At 39.5% G+C, this 20774-nt stretch overlaps 11 protein-coding genes across 11 annotated transcripts; 4 read left to right on the forward strand and 7 right to left on the reverse strand. All coding sequences in view use genetic code 12, as the record gives it.

Annotated features, from left to right (window-relative positions):
* Nucleotides 1–10: 10 nt before the first annotated feature.
* Nucleotides 11–1384, reverse strand: SPAPADRAFT_50672 (uncharacterized protein; the record flags this gene model as incomplete). Its single annotated transcript, XM_007375291.1, has 1 exon — nt 11–1384. One exon carries the CDS (start codon nt 1382–1384, stop codon nt 11–13), a length of 1374 nt encoding a protein of 457 aa, XP_007375353.1.
* A 567-nt stretch (nt 1385–1951) lies between these two features.
* SPAPADRAFT_61162 (40S ribosomal protein uS17) lies at nt 1952–2922 on the forward strand (the record flags this gene model as incomplete). Its single annotated transcript, XM_007375292.1, has 2 exons — nt 1952–2022; nt 2404–2922. 2 exons carry the CDS (start codon nt 1978–1980, stop codon nt 2824–2826), a joined length of 468 nt encoding a protein of 155 aa, XP_007375354.1.
* Nucleotides 2905–3735, reverse strand: SPAPADRAFT_61163 (glutathione-disulfide reductase; the record flags this gene model as incomplete). Its single annotated transcript, XM_007375293.1, has 1 exon — nt 2905–3735. The coding sequence occupies one exon, from the start codon at nt 3698–3700 to the stop codon at nt 3002–3004; it is 699 nt and encodes a 232-aa protein (XP_007375355.1).
* A 106-nt stretch (nt 3736–3841) lies between these two features.
* On the reverse strand, nt 3842–6105 carry SPO1 (putative carboxylic ester hydrolase; the record flags this gene model as incomplete). The annotated part of the gene is made up of 2 exons (XM_007375294.1): nt 3842–5851; nt 5905–6105. 2 exons carry the CDS (start codon nt 6103–6105, stop codon nt 3842–3844), a joined length of 2211 nt encoding a protein of 736 aa, XP_007375356.1.
* Nucleotides 6106–6297: 192 nt separating this feature from the next.
* CEF3 (translation elongation factor EF-3) lies at nt 6298–9450 on the reverse strand (the record flags this gene model as incomplete). Its single annotated transcript, XM_007375295.1, has 1 exon — nt 6298–9450. The coding sequence occupies one exon, from the start codon at nt 9448–9450 to the stop codon at nt 6298–6300; it is 3153 nt and encodes a 1050-aa protein (XP_007375357.1).
* Nucleotides 9451–11644: 2194 nt separating this feature from the next.
* SPAPADRAFT_139666 (uncharacterized protein) lies at nt 11645–13195 on the forward strand (the record flags this gene model as incomplete). Its single annotated transcript, XM_007375296.1, has 1 exon — nt 11645–13195. The coding sequence occupies one exon, from the start codon at nt 11645–11647 to the stop codon at nt 13193–13195; it is 1551 nt and encodes a 516-aa protein (XP_007375358.1).
* A 40-nt stretch (nt 13196–13235) lies between these two features.
* Nucleotides 13236–15089, reverse strand: SPB4 (putative ATP-dependent RNA helicase; the record flags this gene model as incomplete). Its single annotated transcript, XM_007375297.1, has 1 exon — nt 13236–15089. One exon carries the CDS (start codon nt 15087–15089, stop codon nt 13236–13238), a length of 1854 nt encoding a protein of 617 aa, XP_007375359.1.
* Nucleotides 15090–15179: 90 nt separating this feature from the next.
* On the forward strand, nt 15180–17221 carry SPAPADRAFT_61166 (pseudouridine synthase; the record flags this gene model as incomplete). Its single annotated transcript, XM_007375298.1, has 1 exon — nt 15180–17221. One exon carries the CDS (start codon nt 15262–15264, stop codon nt 16495–16497), a length of 1236 nt encoding a protein of 411 aa, XP_007375360.1.
* VPS22 (ESCRT-II subunit protein) lies at nt 16500–17204 on the reverse strand (the record flags this gene model as incomplete). Its single annotated transcript, XM_007375299.1, has 1 exon — nt 16500–17204. The coding sequence occupies one exon, from the start codon at nt 17202–17204 to the stop codon at nt 16500–16502; it is 705 nt and encodes a 234-aa protein (XP_007375361.1).
* Nucleotides 17222–17787: 566 nt separating the features above from the next.
* SPAPADRAFT_61167 (uncharacterized protein) lies at nt 17788–20352 on the forward strand (the record flags this gene model as incomplete). Its single annotated transcript, XM_007375300.1, has 1 exon — nt 17788–20352. One exon carries the CDS (start codon nt 17856–17858, stop codon nt 19824–19826), a length of 1971 nt encoding a protein of 656 aa, XP_007375362.1.
* On the reverse strand, nt 19860–20312 carry CTF8 (Ctf8p; the record flags this gene model as incomplete). Its single annotated transcript, XM_007375301.1, has 1 exon — nt 19860–20312. One exon carries the CDS (start codon nt 20310–20312, stop codon nt 19860–19862), a length of 453 nt encoding a protein of 150 aa, XP_007375363.1.
* Nucleotides 20353–20774: the final 422 nt, after the last annotated feature.

Consider the following 20774-nt stretch of genomic DNA (forward strand, 5'->3'; position numbering starts at 1 on the left):
TAGTATACGTCTATAAATAGCTATGTTCCACCTCCTTTACTCTCTTACGTAGATACGAAGTGGTGAAATTCAACAATTCTTGCTCCATCACCTCCTCCTCCTCCTCATCATCATCATCTCTATCGAGCTCTTCCTGTATTATATCTTCATACTCCACAATATTATCTTGATAAATCTTATCCAACTTCTTCTTGGTCAACAATTGAAATCGGTCATAATCAATATGATCCTCAGAACTACTAGACCCATTGGAATTCTTCCTTCGCTTCTTCTTCAATTCAAAATCATTCAATACATGCATGTTAAATTGGTGCCGTATCTCATGCTGAATCAAATTATGCTCCTTTTCTTCAGCTAGCAAATTCGTAATCTCAAGCTTATCCTCAGCCAATGTCTTTTGCAAGTTACGCGGATTGTCCACACTGGAATATGTAGCATTATTTGTCATGTATTCCCCGTTCATCAAATTATCTTGGCCAAATATCCGACTGTATATTTCCTTCTTCTGTGATACTTGTAGTTTCCATTTCGTCAACAATGAATTGGTAGCCATAAATGATGATGCGGCTTCTTTATCCATTTTCCTCATAACTTTATGCCGATGTTCCATTAACCTTCTTTCTTCGTCGACTTTTGGATGTGTGTATGCATGATAAATGATCTTTGTTTCACCAACAGTGTATCCAGGAATACTTACAATGGGACATTCAACGACACCTTCTTCTTGATTTTCTTCTTCTTCTTCTTCTTCTTCCAAATCATCCACCTCAGAGTCCGAACTGGGGAATATCACACTCTGAGCTATTCTCTCACTAGACTCCCATGCTCTTATTTGGGACTCTCTCGTAGCTGGAGCCACATCGCCATTGCCATTCCTGTAATGAGTGAATATAGAATAATCATACGGTCCGGGTTCTTGTTTAGACCCAATGGTCTTACTCTTGTGGGAAATCTTGGGGAGTGATTTGTCATCAAACACAAGTTTACTCGATTGGTGCAAATTCAAAAGCTTGGACTTGACCAACCGTCCAGTCTTGCTGGCCAGTATCCCCTTCTTTTGCTTATCTAGTTTGTTCTGCTGCTTCTGCTCCTTCTGTTGTTGCTGCTGCTGCTGTTGTTGTTGTTGTTGTTGTTGCTTCCATCGGTTTCGTTTAATGTTATTGCTAGGGGTGCTCATTATTGACGAAGAGCTGCTTATGGTTCTGTTGGTAATATTGTGCAGGTCATTGGGTGAGGTTGTTGAGTTGCTGGATGATATTCGAGGGTTGGGTGGATGGAGAATTGTGAATTTAGGTAGGTTGAGATATCTATTGGTTGATATGCGGGATGTACTATTGTTGTTGTTGGTGTTGTTGCTATTGTTATTAGTGGTTGAGGTGTTCATCGCATATGAATGAATCTATTGAATGAGTGTGGGTGATGTATTGAAAGTGTGCTGTTGAATTACTATGTATATGATGCAGTATTTGTTATCTATTTGGAAAAGTGGAATGGATGAAGCCTTGTTGTTTTACTCACTACTTACACTTCCTAATTGGGAAAGCCAACACTTTAAATTACGACGTTATTTATTTTTTGAAAGCGGCTACCACCAGCATATCTCACAAAAACCCCCTACCAAAAAACAATGCCGTGGTATGTGTTTGGTAGCGTGGCTGATATGAACATGAAACTGGGTCATGTGGTTTAGGGTTGAAGCCCTAGCCCGTATGCAGTATCATTATTCTGATTTTTTGTGTGGCGCACGCCCGTCACACAAAAAGTTTTTTTTCGACCACCATCACTGCTTTACTACTGCGCGCACACAGTAGCACTAACAAATAAAAAAAAATCGGCGCTACCAATCCACCGTTCTGTTCTCGCTAACTGTGCGAGTTTCCCACTGTAGTCTCTTTTTTTCCTCACTATACAAAAAAATTTTTCACTACTTTTTTAAGTCTTTCTTCTTGATTAGACAAGAAACAGAACAGACACAAGATGGCTACTGAATTAACCGTTCAATCTGAAAGAGCTTTCCAAAAGGTTCGTAGAATATCATAAACATGAAAGACAGAATACCGGGAGATACATGGGAATAGTAGAATGCGATAATGACCGAAGAACAGTCGAGATTTACTAGAGTTGAAAGATCCATGTATGAATGAGATGTGACATATAAAAATTTGATGTGATCAGAATATCCCAACAAGATGAATAGCTGTGCTTGACCTGGATAAGCTTACAACAACGACATTGAATAAAAAAAATTTTACATACATGCCAATAATCACCAAGAAGTTAAAGTGAAACATTATTATGAACATGAAATATATTGAAAGTATTTACATCACTGGAACTCATTATATTCTCAACGATATCTGTCTGTTGATCAAAAAAAAAAACATAATACTAACTTATTTCTAGCAACCTCACATCTTCACCAACCCAAAGGCTAAGGCCAACAGAAAGACCAAGAGATGGTACAAGGAAGTTGGTTTAGGTTTCAAGACCCCAAAGACCGCCATTGAAGGTCACTACATTGACAAGAAGTGTCCTTTCGTTGGTACCATTTCCATCAGAGGTAAGATTTTGACCGGTACTGTTGTCTCCACCAAAATGCACAGAACCATCATCATCAGAAGAGATTACTTGCATTACGTTCCAAAATATAACAGATACGAAAAGAGACACAAGAACGTTGCTGCCCATCTTTCTCCAGCTTTCCGTGTTTCCGAAGGTGATGTCGTCACTGTTGGTCAATGTAGACCTCTCTCCAAGACTGTTAGATTCAATGTCTTGAAGGTTGCTGCTACTTCTTCTAAGTCCAAGAAGTTCTCCAAGTTCTAAATCACCCCCAAAATCAAACTGAGTATATATATACATAACATAGTGTTTATAATTTTTAGGGTTTTTAGTATTATTATTAATGTTACATTAGTTCTTTAAATGTGTATTTTTTCAACTATACATTAGTTTAAACGTGCTTAAAACTTCAAATGTGCAAAACTTCAAACGTGCAAACCTAAGCGTTTGAAGGGGTATCATTCTTTATTACTTCTAATCTACCAGCACCCCATTCTTTCAATTTTTTAATCAACTCTCCTTCTTGGTGGAACGCTTGGAAATCGTCATTTCCACCTCTGCTTTCAAATGAAGTCCCAACCAAGACATTAGGCACGGTTCTTCTTCCTGATTTCTCCGCCAAATAATCCTGTAATTGAGCTCCATGTTCATGTTTATCTAATTCCACAATATTAGGTTCGGGTGTAATGGTATACGTTGTTGACATCAACGCCTTAAGGGCTTTGGAGAATGGACAATATGACTTGGAAAATATAGTCATGGGTGATAATGCTCTAATTTTGATCAACTCGGCAGCAGGATCAAACTCTTCCGATACTTCCAGTTGTTCATTACTTGAAGGCCCACCATTTTGAGGTTTGGCTGGTAGGTCATTTTCTCTGTCTTTGCTGATTTCACGGTTGATAGCTTCATCCACCTTGTCATCATTATTGGAACCGGCAAAATCTTCAACGAGATTATTCGGTTTGGAAGGTGGAGCTGATCCACCAGCATTAGTGGCTTGTTTATGAGGGAGTTGGTCGCTAGCCTGGGCATGCACCAACGAAGCAGCATTCGAACCTGTACGATGAAGGATAAACACAAGACAAATGACTAACAATGTAAGTCCAATAATCTTAATCTGTCTTACTCCGGCCATGATAACTTTATATGATCTTATTAATATGCTGAGTAATAAAGAGTGATTCTTCGGTTCGGTTTTCTTTTTTTTTTTTTGTTTGTGCGTTAGTTGCCTTTCTGCGTGTTTGTTATGGTGACTGCTCCCCCCTGGGAGTACACGTCAGACGAATCGCGCCCGATCCCAACAAAATGCCTCATAACAACCCAAGCAAGTCTTGGGAATGTACGTATTTTCCTTGTTGTATTGCCTTCTGTCAAACTGCCTCTTTAGTATAATACAATTAAGACACACAGGGTAAAGTGATGAGTTTAAATAACTTGCCATATTAAACCCATTATTGATCATGGAATCAACCTCATAGTCAGTATAACTTAATTGGAAGGTTGAACTGTTGGCCCCGAAATAAGAATAGTTGGAATTGGCCGTGTAAACAATCACCGGTGGGAAGTAGTCTAAAAGTATCTCTTTCGTAGTAATATTGGAGACATTATTAGATGTTGTGGGCACAGTCTCATAATCTCGCATCAAGTCACAGCCCAAGAACACGGGTCGTGTGCTTAGTCCATATCTAAGGATTTCTTGTGGCGTGGGCACTTTAGGAAATATTGACTTTGCAACCAGATTTCCATTTTGTTGTAGTGTAAATCTCGGTAACTGATACTTACCGTGCAAGAACCGGTTGGCGGTGTTGGTCAACACGGTTCCATTGGGGAAATTGTGTAATTCACAACTCATATCATAAGTTAGTATTATATCCACTTTCCTGGCAGGGCGAAGGAATGGCTGAAAGGGGATATTCTGTCCATCATCACCCCCATCGACCAAATATAAATCAGGACTGTCGGATATGGTCGTATTTGGGCCATATAAATAGAAAGGGTTAGGAGAATATAGGGCATAATCAGGATGTAACTGGGGACTTCTTAGTGATTTCCATTGTGAGCTCAACCCAAATGTTTTCAAAATATTTTCAAGAGCAATGGTGGCTTCTATTTGGAAGTTATTGAGCATTTGATAAACATAGACAAATATATGGTTGAATAAACTCGAGGAGGTTGCGGTGATGAATCCAACATTGTCGAATCCGGAAATGCAGTATGATTGGTTTTCAATCGGGGACGGTTGGGTAGAGATTCCCGATTTCAACGTAGTTCCAAGGTATTTCATGGGTATAAATGCGTTCAAGTACAGATCCCAGCTTCCAAACTCAAAAGGAGTAAATTCAAATGAATGAGAGTCAACACTCGTGGAATCGCCACCAGTGGGATCCTTCTCCACGGTTCCAATAATAGGGAATGGTTGTTCATAATTCTGAAATGATGAAAGGATGTTGGTGGCTGCTGTCATTGTCACGCCTGGTGTTCGGGCTGCAGTTGTAAATATCTTGCGTGCCAACGCACGTCCCCAATAATCAGTTAAACTGGTATGAAACCCTGCTCGTTTCTTATCCTTGACTTCAATGAGTAGCTCTTTGTAAAATTTGAGATATTCCTTCAATGCCATTTCATTTGTATGATTCACAAGTGATGGGTTAGTTGTAGGGGTATTCACTATGGAGGGTGTAGTTCTTCTAGTAAATAATCCCTTTATCCAAGTATACAATATGGAATTTTCTTGGACTTTCTCCAGAACAGGTATTGTCAGATTTGATCTGAAATTAAAGAACTTAAGAAAGGTACCTATAATTCCAGGTTGTTGTTTTGCAAGTTCTTTGTTTATGGAATTCCTCTCCCTTGCCTTTTCTTCAATATGTCTTTGTATTCCACTAGGTTCAAAATTAGGCACGCCGGATAATAGCAGTTCTTGTAAGTTCCATCCTTCTTTCCTAATTTCCTCAATAACCTTGAAATCGTTGATGAAGTTGCTCATAACAAGCCAAGATCCTCCAGAAATCCCGCCAATGTAACTAGTTGCTTGAAGTAATCCACTTATCTGACATTTCTCCTTGCTTCGTTCATCCAAGGCAGCAAGAACACCTGCACCAGTTAACATAGACCGGTACCCACCTCCAGAAATAGCTATGGTTATAGTGATTGGAATGTCTTTACCAGTAAAGAACTCTTCAACGTCAAATTGGGGTATTTTGTTGTGGATTAATAGGTTTTTGAGGTGGACTTCAGTTTGGATATTGCGATTTTCCATATATGTTCGTTCCTGTTCACAAAGTGTCTAATTGACAAGTTAGTAAATGTTTGTATTAATAGATCTATTAGTTTACTTACATCGTCAGCTGGTCGTATGAGGGAAGTTGAGGGACATAGAATGGTATAAGGAGCATATGAAACATTCCATGTTTGTACAGATTGACTGAAATTTTTGTATAGTAGTCGAGAATTATCCAAAACAACAGATCTGGTATTGTAGGAATAACTGTAATTATTGGAACATAATACTAATGAAAGTATCAATAGGAGAATAATCATGGCTTTTTTTTGGGGTATTGTGGTTGGCTGCAAATAACCGCTGAGAAAATTTTTGTAATTATAATAACTGGAAATTTTAATTTTTTTTTTTTATTTGAACTACAACTGTAATTTATAAAGAAAACAATAAGATTTTAAACACTATTTAAAATATACAAATTATGCTAGCATTAATACAAATGAACCGTTCGCTTAGAAGTCTTCGTCATCTTCGGAAACATAAGCATCACCTAATTCCTTCTTCTTCTTCATTCTTTCCTTCTTCTTCTTTCTCAATTCAGCAGAAGATAACTTAGTCTTCTTCTTACCACCGGCAATCTTGTTACCCATAGCATCGAACTTGTCTTCTTCATCTTCCTTCTTTTCGATTCTTGGACCAGAACCTTGACCTTGGACCCAGTTGTGACCGGATGGGGTCATTCTACCGTCTAAGACAGCCCAGACTTCTTCAGTCAAGTCCTTGGTGAATTCAGCAGAGTGGGAAATCAAGACAACACCACCTTCGAAAGCCTTCAAAGCCTTGGATAAAGCACCTAAGGAGTCACGATCCAAATAGTTGGTTGGTTCATCCAAGACAATCAAGTGAGGTCTTTGCCAGGTACAAGCAGCCAAGACTAACTTAACCTTTTGACCACCAGATAAACCTCTGATTCTAGAGTGGGAAACTAATTCAGCATCCAAACCCAACATGGCACAGTGTTCTTCAATTTCCTTTCTGGTTAAAGCTCTGAATTGACCAGAAGCTAAAGCTTCCTTCATATCAACTTCAGCAACCAACTTGGCGTGGGTTTCCATCAATTCACCTCTTGGCAACCAGGTGTTGTCAACAGACATCATTGGAACCCATCTTTCGTTCTTCATACCAACATTGTCACCCAACATCCAAGAAATTTCATATTCATAAGAGTTCTTGAACTTTCTTCTAGCATGAATACCTTGGATTCTTCTTTGGGTACCTTCAACCTTGAAGATCTTGTTCATGTTTTGTTCATCGGATTCAGAAATTTGTCTAGAAGCTCTGTCCATGGTTTCTCTATCTTCACCGGTTTGGAATCTCCATTGAATATATTCAGAAGGAGTCTTGTCCAAGTGGGAATCAATATGGGCAAAAGCATGTTGCTTAATGTAAGCAATACGACAGTTTTCGTGAACGTAAACTTCACCAGTGGTTGGTAACAATTCACCGGTCAAAACGTTAATCAAAGTGGACTTACCAGCACCATTTGGACCAATAACAGCAATTCTGGAAGACAAGGAACATTGGAAGTTAATGTCTTGAATTTGTGGCTTAGAAGTACCTGGGTATTGGAAAGACATGTTGGAAACCTTGACAATAGCCTTTTGCTTGGTCTTAACACCTTCCAAGAAACCTGGTTCTGGGAACTTGAATTCCAAGTCAGAGGCACCTAATTCGTAGTAAGATTGAGCAGATGGACACTTCTTGACGAATTCAGATAAGTTACCCTTGTACTTTCTCAACTTGAAACCTTCGTAGTGGATAATGTATTGGGTAACATTGTCCAAGAAACCGGAATCGTGGGAAACGATAATAGAAGTAATACCACAAGTGGTCAAGTAGTTGACTAACCAAGCAACATTGACGGTATCCAAATGGTTAGTTGGTTCATCCAACAACAAGATATCGGCATTCTTCAAGACGGCTCTAGCTAAAGCCAACTTCATCTTCCAACCACCAGAAAGGGATTGAATTGGCATCTTGATCATATCTTCAGAGAAACCGAATTCGGTCAACTTAGCGTGGACAGCTTCCTTGGTTAAACCAACTTCACCATCTTCAATGACGAAATCAACAACTGGAGTGTCAGCTTGGGTGGCATCGATATCGTGTTCAACGTAAACAGTCTTACATTCTTCTTGGGTTGGGAAACCTTCAACTTGACCGTTAGCAATAGCTCTCATCAAAGTAGACTTACCAGCACCGTTTGGACCACATAAACCATATCTTCTGTTTCTCTTTAATCTGAATTGAGTCTTGTTCAACAAGATCTTGGCACCATAAGCTAAAGAGAATTCACAGTTACATAAGTCTTCACCTTCATCTTCTTCATCTTCGAAAGATGGTGGTTGAGGAATGTTGTCAAGGGCTCTCTTTCTGAATTCTTCAATGATTTCCTTGGCTTCTTGTTCGTGCAAGAAGATGGTGGCAAATGGCAAGATGTTGTGTAACCAAGCTTCTGGTTGGATTTCTCTTTCGTCAATCAAATCACCGGCAATAGCAGCAATATAGTTTTGAGCGACATTGAATCTGGCAGCAATGTTCTTGTCAGCAACCAATTGGGTGAATTCATTCAAGGTAACAGCGATATCACCAGCAGTAGAAACTTCTGGGATAGCGTCACCTTCACCGACAGCACCAACTCTTCTTAAAGTGTTCAAGGCTCTTTGAGTAACATCTCTGGCTTCTGGGTCAGCCATGGTAGCAAAGTTACCCTTTAAAGCTGGCAACAAAGTATTCAAGAATGGAGCAACAACTTGTGGATCATCGACCAACTTACACATGTTATCAACAATAACAGCAGCCTTACGCTTGATAGCGGTATCACGTTCAGCTAAACCTCTAGATAACAATGGAGCCATGATGGACAAAGTAGCCATGGTAACTTCAGAAACGAAGGTGGTGGCACCCAATAAGTGGACGGTTTCTGGAACTTCAGTTGGCTTGGCAATACATTCAATCAACTTTGGAATAAACTTTTCAATATCCTTGTTGTCGATGGTTTCGGTAGACTTGGTCATGGTGGCGGTGGCAGCTTCCTTGACTTCTCTCTTGGTGTCCCACATAGATTCAGACAAAACTGGAATCAATTCAGGCATTCTCAAGGCGATTTGGTCCTTGGCGGTGTCAACCAATTGGGAAACGGCCTTCAAGATAGCAACCTTTTCGGTCCACTTGTTGGTGGTGGACAAGTTTTCAACCAACTTTGGCAAGAGAGCCTTGACAGCGGTTGGGGTGATGGCAGAAGCAATGGCCAATAAAGCAGCAGAAGCAGCAGTTTGGAGGTCCTTGTTCTTGTCACCGGCTCTGGTGGCAACATCAGAAACTAATTCAACGACGTATGGTTCGACAGATGGAGCCAAAGCGTTAGAAGAAGCAATGTGAGTGTAAGCATCTAAAGCAGCAATGGCAACCTTGGCATCCTTAGCATTAACTTGCTTCTTCAAGTCTTCAAAGAATTCAACTGGAACATCGTGTTCAACAATTGAAGAGTTTAAGAAGGAGGAAATGTTGGAAGCGGCTTCATCCTTGTTTTCAGCAATTTGCAATTTGCTTAATAACTCGGAAAGCACTTCTGTAGAGTATTTAGATTCACTAGCAGCAGACATTTTCCAATGTTCGTTTCTGACAAGGAGAGAAAAGGAAAAAGAAGAAAGAAAAGAATGTGTGTAAAAAAAAAAAAAGACTGGGAATCAAATTAAATATATAACGGTGAAAATTTTTGCAAATGGAGGGAAGAGGTGGTGATTTCATCTCAAAAAAAAAAAAAAAAAATTTAATAATAGCAAAAAAATAAAATAAAAAAATTTTTCACTCATTGGTGGTGGCCACTGGTTTGTAATACAAAAACAATAGCCATCATAATAATTTTCAGCTAGTAAAACATCAATTAATTCAAATGCTGTGCGGCAGATATTCCTGATGCTCTGAATCTAGTTACAAGCATGAGCTAAGTGAATCATGCACACAATCCGTCTCTACTGTACTGGCAATTACATCCTACGGGTCATCGTAAAACGCTAGAAAAATATTAATAATAAAAAAAAAAGAAAAAAAAGAAAAAAAAATTTTAAGTACTCTCTCTCTCTCTCTTCCGAAAAGCTGGAAAGGTTGAATGGATCTTCTCTGTTGTTGTCTCTGTATATAATGAGATTCCATTGTATAAAACTTATCCAATTGCGGGACTTGCTTTTCAAAGTTCTATTTCGATAGCTTGGCCAGGGTCAATTGCAGCAATTGCAATTTCTACCAATTCATTGTTATTGCTTTCTGTGCGGGCTCTCTTGTATAAATAAGAAACTTAGCAGTCTGCATTGGTCACTACACTAATTTTGGTTATTAAACTATAATAGTTTTGCAGAAAACCGTTTTGTGTTTTCTATGATAGCAAAACTAATTTGAGTATGCGTTGGCCTGTTTTCTCGTCTAGACTCTCATGCACGTTGTATGTAACTTTCCACATTAGGCATATGCGTCACGTGATTCTATGTTACCTGAATTTTTTTTTCACCCCCTAACACGGTTTTCATTGTGATGTAGCAGTTTTATTGTTTTTATTCCGATAAAGTTGTACTGCGATTGTTTTTTTTGGTCAAGGCAATGGTTGGCCATCTTTAAATATCCTACTGGTATATAAATTTGTAATGTTGCTGTCTTCAACAGACCAACTGTGATAGTCTGAAATCAGATTAAAGTCAAATCTGATCTGGAACCAATAACATAAGAGGGTTAGGCGAGCTCCCGTGCTTTCACACTTTCGAGTCTGTTCATAGCTTAAGGATAAGGCGGTTTTCTGCCTGCATTTATCAAGCGGTGCTTTACCTCGTTTATTCCGAACTAGTTCCTCGTAAGCTAAAAGTTTACTTTATTTCAGTCTAACCTTATAGCAAAAACCTGAAAATATATAAAACTGAAAACAGAGATTTAGCTAGATGTAACTGTTTTTTAAACATTACACGCAGTTTGTACCATCCACGTCTTGTTGGATTCGCGTCAATGCAATGAGCAATTCGGTTGCAAATATTTTCGCATTTGTGGAACAAATTTAGCCGAAAACAGACACGTCTAATGTTTACGCGAGGCGATAACTATTCTGGAAGAAACAACTTGGCTATGACAATAGCTAACCCCTGAAATAGAACAGGGGTAAACAAAGAAATTAAAAATCATAACCATTTGACAATGCCACTGGTTTTTTTTAGCCCGTATCATTGCTGGTTTGACTATACGTATGAACAGAAAATGTAACCCTTCGCACAAACCTCCCATGTAAAGCGGGAATCTTAAATAGGATTATGGTTCGCTCCATCCGGAAATAAAAACTATATGATTTTTCAGATACCTGTCATATAAGCGCATCTTACGGACAAGAATTAACGCTTAATTTCTTGTGACGCGTGCCTAGGTGCGTTTTTTCCTTATCTCGTACCAAAATCGTCATGTAAACCAGGGTGTCACCAAATGTTGGTTGGACACACAAACCTTTTAGATTATTCCACCCCATTCTCCATTAACCGAGACTTTCTCCTCCTTTATTTATAATTACTAATAGAAACATATTTTTCAAAAATAATAAAAAAAAAAGGGGCGGCTGAAGAAAGCTTTCTGGTCATGGAGCTCGACTGCTTAAAATATGAAATTTAAGTTAAATTCGCCTAAAATAAAAAGAGCCTAACCTCCAGCCCAAAAGAAAAAAAAATATAAATTAATCGTTTGATTACTCAAGAAATTTTGGCTGCCATATTTTAAATCAACAACATTCTTCTTTTTCTACATCCATCAATCTTTATTTGTTTTACTAAGATGGTCGTTATCGATAAAGAGACTAGATACGACAGACAGCTACGGTTATGGGCAACTGCTGGACAGTCAAGATTAGAGCACTCCCACATTTGCCTCTTGAATGCTACCCCAACCGGTTCGGAAATATTAAAAAACTTAATTCTACCCGGAATAGGTAAGTTTACCATTATTGACAATAGATTAGTTACTCAAGTGGATTTACTGAGTAACTTCTTCTTGAAACGAGAGGATTTAGGTACCCCCATAGCTAGTGCAATCCAACACAACTTAAGCGAGTTGAACCAAGAAGCTCAGGGCTCGTCTATTATAAAGTCAATTGAACAAATTTTTGCTGAACCCGACACTTTTTGGGGTCAATTCAGCGTCGTGATTGTGAGCGATTATATCCCTCATTTGAAACGACTTATTGACATCCTTTGGTCGCGTGAAATTCCACTTTTAATCGTCAACTCCGTGGGGTTTTACGGATCCCTAAACTTGATAGCCACAGAAATAAATGTTATTGAGACCCATGATCCGTCAAAATTATATGATTTACGAATCGATAAACCTTGGCCGGAGTTACAAGAATTTTCTGATTCGTTTGATCTAGATAAATTGGATGACACCGAACATGCCCATGTTCCTTACATTGTTATATTCATCAAAGCTTTAAAACAATGGAAAATAAAGCATAATGGCCAACCACCAATTACATATCAAGAGAAAACCATGTTTAGAAATCTCATTCAGTCAATGCTGAGAAATATTCAATTGGAAACCAATTTCATTGAAGCTTACAATTCCTACCATCGGGCATTCCAGAAAACGGAAATCCCTGATTCAATTAAATCATTATTATTCACTTCGCAAGAACGTAAACTAACACCAACAACATCTATATTCTGGGTTTATGTTGCTGCTTTACACAAATTTGTTTCCCATAATAATGGCCAATTACCACTACCGGGAAAGTTACCAGATATGGCCCTGGATACCAATAATTATATTAAATTGCAAAAAATATACCATAAAAAGGCTTTACAAGATCAAGAATTATTTGCTAATGAAGTTTACTCGATTTTGGATACTTTGCGAAGACCCAGGGAAGAAATTTCCCGAGAATCCATTGCTACTTTTTGTAAGAATGTTCAATTATTATATGTCACCATTGGATCGAAATACTTAAGCAATGATAAGTTAGTTGAAGAGCTATTCCGTGATGGCGATAGTACCAGCTCCCTTGCTGTTTATTTCGGTGTCTTGACCTTCAATCATTTTGTTGACCAATACAAAAGATTCCCCAAGATTGATGATCTTCCCCAATTTATTCATCTTTTCACCAAGATGTTCGGCCAAGCCAATCCATTACCTCAGTCGATTGCAAACGTGTTTCAGGAGATTTTACTGCATAACACTCGGAATTACCATAATTTATGTAGCTTAATGGGTGGAATTGCTAGTCAAGAAGTGTTGAAATTGACCACGTCTCAGTATATCCCCTTGGATAACTTATTTATTTTTGATGGAGTCAAATCTACCAGTGAAAGGTTTAAGATTGATCCATTGTAATGAAAGAAAAGAAAGAAATTTTTACTATGTATATATATAGCTATAAATCATCAAATGAACCTTGCATTATGCCATTCCCCAGCTTGCTCTTTTTATTCTTGCGGACAATATCTTTCCAATCTTCTACTGCTTCCTTTTCGTCGCCTGATTCCTCTTCCATAAGTTGCTTTTCAATCAATTCTCGCTTACGCTTGACTTTTTCTCTACGTTCTTGTCTTGATTCTTTGGTTTCCATCTTGGAAGACCATGCTTCATTCTTGACCTTCAACTCTTTTCTTCTTTTAGCATCTTGAATTTTCTTTTCTTTGTCGGCTTCCAAGGTAGACAACCTTGATTTTTCAGCTAATTGATCGGCATATGCATATGTATCCATATTTATAGGTTCACCTAACCATCCATCTTCGGGCATGTTAGTCACATACCTACTTTCCGGCATTTTAGGCAATCGTAACAATCCATACAACTTAGCCACACCTAGATAATCCAAAACCGCCATTCTGAAAATCGAACTGGCCACATGCTTGGAATAATATCTGACAAACCCGACGTACGACTTGACTCCTAACTCGTGTCTAGCCCTGTCTTCAAGCATGTACTTTCGTATCTTGTTTTGAATCAGAGCATGGTTGGGAGTTTCCGGAACGGGCATCTGCAAAAGAGTAACACCCTTGACTTCCATGAACCCAATATAATCCTCTTCATTACTATCGTTATTAAGCATCACGATCGCTCGCCCGACTTTATTGGCCCGGCCGGTACGTCCACATCGGTGAAGAAACATGCTTGGGTCAGTAGGTGGATCAAGCTGGATCACGAGGTCAACGTCAGGAATATCGATCCCACGCGCAGCGACATCCGTGGTCATTAGGATGTGTTTGGCTACGTTTGTGTCACCCTCGGTGAATTTGGATAATGTTTTGAGTCGAGATTTGGTGGATAATTGACCGTGAAGGGAGTGGAACTTTAGTTGATCACAGTTGAGGTAGTTAAGCATGGAATAAAAGTGCTTTACAGATGTGCATGTGGGGAAGTACACTATCGCTTTCTTGAACTGATAATTGGAAAGCAATGTGATTAATGTGGTTAATTTCCGTTCCGGGTTCACCATCATGTATGCTAATTGTAATGATGCTGGTGCAGACGATTGCTCACCGGTGATGTTCTTGGATTTGACAACCACTTTGACTGGATTGTTCATACCTGTTCGAAAAATCGTATCACCAGCTGAGGAAATCGTGGCTGAGAATAACCCAGTACGACGTTGTTTAGGTAATCTTTTGAGTATATCAATCACATCAGTCTCAAATGACATGCTAAGCAATTTATCTGCTTCGTCCAAAATGGCAATTTCCACCAGTTGTGTCTTGACATAGTTTGATTTGAGAAAATCCAACATTCTCCCTGGGGTACCCACCAAGATCTGCGGTTGCTCTTTAAGGAACGAATCCAAATCGTCTCTAACAGTCAGTGATCCACCAACTAATAACTGAGTCTTGATCTGTTTGAGATATTCAGGGAGGTATGCAATAACCCCATCAATAACTGTTTGGATCTGAGCTGCTAATTCTCTAGTAGGGGACAAAATCACTGCCAACATATGACCACGTTTTACCGGTTCAACAGTGTCTTCGTCATCATCGTCATTATCACCACCACCACGTCCATAGATTCTATCACTGACTTTTTGGAGCACCGGTATGGAAAATGCAAGGGTTTTCCCTGATCCAGTGACGGCTTCAACTACGACATCTTTGTTTCCACTCAACAAAGGAACAGTAGATGCTTGCACTGGTGTCATGGTGGCAAAACCAAGAGACTCTATTGCGGAACGTAGCCATGGATGGAGATCATATCGTAAGTTTTCCCAGGCAAGGGATTCAGTCTTGGTCTTCATAGTTGGTACAATCGTTGCAAAACAATGTTGATGCGATGGGTCTAATTTTTTTTTTTTTGGAACCTCGTCCGAGATGTTAGATGAGTAAACATCAGAAACAACGTCTATGTTAACAAAACTGTTGTCATGGAAGATGGTAAAACGGGCATTAACTAGCACACCACCAGTAACAATGACAGACTATTCCTCCTGGTCCAAAGAACAATTAATCGCTAAATTAACTGAACTTGAATCTTGCGCTGCTGGTGCACCAGCAAAGAAACAAAAGAAGCAAAAAGAATTCGACTGGTCTAAATACCATACTCGTTTCGTAGCTATACGGTTTGCCTACTTAGGATGGAACTACAACGGTTTAGCTTACCAGAAGGAAGAAACACCATTGCCAACTGTTGAAGGCACCATATTGGATGCCTTGCACAAGGCAAAATTGATCAAAGAGCCTACGGTGGATTGCTGTAAGTTCTCGAGATGTGGAAGAACAGACAAGGGTGTAAGTGCTATGAACCAGGTTATATCATTAAATGTTCGTTCATCTTTAACTCCAGAGGAACAAGCGGATTCCAGCAACGATGTGAAAGAAGTGAAGTACGCTACGATATTGAACTCACTTTTGCCTCCAGACATCAGAATAACAGCCATAAGTTTAAGACCGCCTCCTAAGTTTGATGCTCGTTTCAGTTGTGAGTCACGTCACTACAAATACTTGTTTCTTAAACAACAACTAGACATTGATGCGATGAATCAAGCTGCACAACTATACGAAGGAACTCACGATTTCCGAAACTTTTGTAAAGTCGATGGAAGTAAACAAATATCTAGATACGAAAGAGATATATATAGTGCCAAGATAATGCCGGTAGATGGTATACCAGACATGTATTGTTTTGACTTGAAAGGTTCGGCATTTCTTTGGCATCAAGTCAGATGTATGGTGGCTGTGTTGTTTCTTGTGGGACAAGGATTGGAACCAGTTTCCATTGTGTCTGATTTGATGGACGTTGACAAATTCCCCACCAAGCCTCAATTTGAAATGGCCAACGATGCTCCTTTAGTATTGTATGATTGCACATTCCCAGAAATGGAATGGTTGAGTCTTAGTGATATGCAAGCATTGTACCAATCGAAATGGTCCTGGACCCTGTTCCAAGGATTGGTATATGACCATCAAATAAAAGCTCAGATGGCGCAAATTATGGACCAGATTGTTTTGTCTGATAAGGCTGCAATTCAAACGCATAACAAACAAATGATGAATACCGGTGATGGTGCCGGACGTGCCTTTGCAAGTTACATTCCAATTGTGGATCGGGAACGTGGTGAGCATTTTGAAGTTGCCAACGCCAAATGGTTGGAAAGAAAGCTGAGAAAAAAGGAGGAGGAGGAGGAGGAACAGGTAGATACTGTGTAATATTAATTAGATATCCAAGAGGGTTCCCAAAATTGTAATTCGCCCTTGGATCCTTGATTATCAACCCAAAGGAATCCATTCATAATCATTTCTTCTATAACTGTCTTGCATCTTACCTTGTCCCATCCGTAATTATCTCGTAATAACCTGTAAGTGACATATCCACCCATAAATCCACATAGTTCATATACTTTCTTCTCATCTTGGGAAATCCCATCCCCATTGGCAGAAGTAAACTTGAGCCATTTCTTATCATTTATGGTCAAAACTTGGTATCCCTTTCCCAATGTATCCAACATACCTAATGCTTGTTCAATGTCACCTTCGCTGACTTCAATACTGATATTATGGGTATCCTGCAAGATTGATTTCAATTCCTTAAGTGAGATTAATCCACCATTAAGATCTCGTGTCAGTTGACAAACTTCGACAATTCGAACAGCCAATGCCACATGGAAATTACTACTTTTTGTATTCTTGGTTGTAGATAGTAGCAATTCTAATGGATCCAACCCAATCAGTTGGGATATTTGTGTGAATTTGTTTCTGAATTCAGCATTCAGCTTGATCTCGTCACCATGACTATTGGCGAAGTTGACGAGGGCCGACTGGAATACTGCTAGTTGTGTAGAGAGCTGATCGGAATGTCTTTGGATAAGAGATTTGCCTAGTTGAGAGTACGCGTCCCTATTGTCATTGTGATTCATAGTATGTTGCCAGTGGTGGCGTCTATTGTGTTGTAAATAAAAGTGCTGTAAAAAAAGAGGAAAAAATTAGGTAGCTCTCTGCCCTTCCCCCGCGAGAAAAAAGCAAACCTCCGATACGAATAACTTGTTCCAGCTGGTGGTGGTGGTGGTGGTGGTAAGAAACTGAGCTCTGGAACCAACTCAGACTATAAAATAAACACCCCAGTAAGCTTTTTACTTCTCAGTAAAGTTAACTAGGTTTCACATGGAGCAACCAAATTTGGATATCCCCCAACAGAAATCAAACAGCCGCAATTGCAGCACAAATTTTCCAATTCCACCCACATGTGAAGTTATGCTGTGGCGCGGGGATACCCCCCACCTCCCACCTCTAGCATAGTCCGACCTGGCCCAATTGTGCTTAACCCCCATGTGAACCGTTGTCTTCTTTCGCCCCACACACACACACACGATTTAAGACCACACACTTTTTTATATTTTCTCAGTTAGGTAAATTCTGTCTCAGTTTTACCACGGGTGTCAAATTAAAGCTCGGTACAACTTTTTCTGTTACGGATAAATTTACTTTTCCACTTTTTTATACATATACAGCTATCTTTATCCACTTTTATTTATTAGACTGGTTTCGTTTTAGACTCTTTTCATTTGTTAATGACAGCACCAAGTAGATATAATCCACCGCCACCTCGAGAAGTTCACGTAAGATTAGGCAAAGGAGTCAGTGCCACACTTGCCATACCGCATTCCGTTGATGCCAAGAATCCCTTTGAAGCAGGTTTTGCTCCGGCCACCCATAAAGCAGCATTGATCCTCCATGGCCAAGCAGGACATCGTAACTATTGTTACCAGAAACTTACTGCCCATAGACTTGCTGCCGAATTAGGAATCTACTCCCTCCGGATCGATTTCCGGGGTTGTGGAGACTCGGCAGACAATGTCGATAGATTAGTAGGCCGTCAGTTGGAGCAAGACCTAGAAGATATCCAAGACCTGGTTGAATTCTTAATGGATGGTACCAAGAACACCCTTGGGATTGACTTGACTTTGTCACTGATTATTGCCCATTCTCGTGGAGGTGTGGCCATGTTCTTGTGGGCCCAAAATCAGGACGCATTATTGAAGCGAGGCGACCCACGAGCAATAATTGTCCCCAATTTGGTAAACTGCTCAACTAGATATGACCTGCCTTCGGTGATGGACCGGTACAGTTTCTCTCCCGACACCGATTTTATTCCTATAAAGATGTTTAGACATGGTAAACTCCAGGAAATGGAATTGGCTGCACGGGAAATCTATGGTCTTGCTATTCCTGATTTCTCGAACTTGTACCAATTATCCCGTGATTGGTCTGTATTGTCTGTTTATGGCCTTCAGGATAATATCATCCCTGTAGATGATTTTACCAACTTTGCTAATGTGTTGAATCGCGGTCGTCATTCACATAGATTGGAAGTTATTCCTGACGCCGATCATAATTTCTATGGTACCACGAAAATGGGACCCGATGATGATATTCATGAATTCAATCCCCATAATTACCCCATTAAACGTGGAGTTATCAACTATAATGCCCTTGTTTCTGATTACATAATAGACTATCTTCTGCCAGAAAACGAAATGGAAAGATTTTTAAGCACCAGCAATGTTATTGGTCGAGTATCTCGTTGGAAAGAAGTTGAAGGTGTGAATAATTTCCGGGATATCGGAGGATGGAGAATCCATTCACCCACATTCAAATTACGCCTGGATACCGTGGCTCGGGAGTCTCATGCTCATTTAAACTATTACGTCAAGCCTCATGTTGCGTTCAGGTGTGCAAATATTTCTGGATTGACTCCAAAGGGAGCAGAAACGTTACAAACCTTGGGGATCAAGGCCATTTTCGATTTGAGATCCGATGGGGAGGTTAAACAAGATGGATATCCGCAAAATTTAGAGCAGTATGGCATTGTAAGAATACATGCTCCTGTGTTCACCAATGATGATTACTCGCCCCAGGCCATTGCATTGAGATATACTAACCTCATGACTTCGTGGTCGACTTATATCCATGTGTATGAAGACATGTTAGAACTTGGTACTTTTGCCTACAAGACCGTGTTTGAATTCATTCGCGATCAAAACCAGCCATTTGTGTTCCATTGTACTGCTGGTAAGGACCGTACTGGTATCTTGGGAATGTTGATTTTGTTATTAGCAGGAGTTGACAAGAATACCATTGCCAGAGAATACGAATTGACCACGGTGGGTTTAAGACCTGATCATCCTATTTTAAGAGGTAAATTCCAAGAAACCGTCAGGAAATTGCGTGAGAAATTGGGTGATTCCGGAGCTGGATTTGATTTGCTCATGTCTCACGGAAGAAAGAACTGGAGGGTTGAAGAAGACGGATTTGAAAACTTAATTAGTTCCAGATATGAAGCCATGTTGGCTACTGTTGGCTTGTTTATGAAGAAATACGGCAGTATCACCAATTATATGAAAAACAAGCTTCATTTCAGCCAGGAGGACATCATCAAGATTTATGAAAACTTGGTTGTTGTAGATCCTCAAAATTTTGGATTTGAAGCCAGCTCTCATGTCAATTGGGATCATAGAAATATGGGCAAGGCCAAATTTTAGAAATAGATGTGTATTAGTTTTTTTTCTCTGTCGTTACATAATCGGTAATGGACGTTGTTTGAAAATCATTTTCTTTTTCACTATATCAACAAGTCGTATCTTTTCGTCGTCATCTGTCATGTCGTCTGTTTTTACAGGCACGCGTAAAACCGCCAAGGGATGGTCTAGTTTAACAATATTCCCTATTAGACGCTGGGATTTACCGATGAATAGCGTAACTTTGGTCTCATCAGCGTCTATTTCAAGTCTTCCAAACTTCACAGCATCGTATATCTCGTCTACTTTTATGAAATTCTCAATGTATTCTCGGTTGGATTCGGTGATAGCGACATTGGGGACATGAGTAGGTAGGTTTAATTCACCCTGGATTTCTAGAATGGTTAGACCTAAGGGTGTTGATATTAGATTATCTTGGTGCGGTAATAATTGCCCATCGGAGTTTAGTATGTCTTTTGCTTGGGAACAGTCAATTGAAGCAGTGGGCATCGTTGGCTTGTAGTAGTTCAGTGTTTGGTTTGTTGGACGCGTTGTAACAAAAAAAAATAGCGAAATCACCTTGGTGAGTAAATAAAAGCTGTCTGAGAAAGAAAGAATAGGACGCCGCTGAACCCAACAAAACCAAACAAGCTGGTACCTCTTTTACATCGGGATGTTTTGATAGACTCGTTAACCAACTACGTAAACTAGTTCAACAGGTCTGAATTATATGTTGCATTCACTCGCTTTTGTTCAAAGAGTGACTACTTCCATCCAGGACAATATTGTGATTACACCAAAGATATTGTATTCAACGTATATATGAGGAATAAGAAATACCCAACTTTTATACAAGCTAATTGGACAACATTACTAGGATGTATTACGTTATCAAAAGCACTTCCACTTACTATAATCTTGGCTGCTAAAAAAAATAATAAAAATTCGGTTATGGACTTCTCACGTGACACC

This window comes from Spathaspora passalidarum, assembly GCF_000223485.1.
Source record: "Spathaspora passalidarum NRRL Y-27907 unplaced genomic scaffold SPAPAscaffold_4, whole genome shotgun sequence".
NCBI lineage: Eukaryota > Fungi > Ascomycota > Pichiomycetes > Serinales > Debaryomycetaceae > Spathaspora > Spathaspora passalidarum.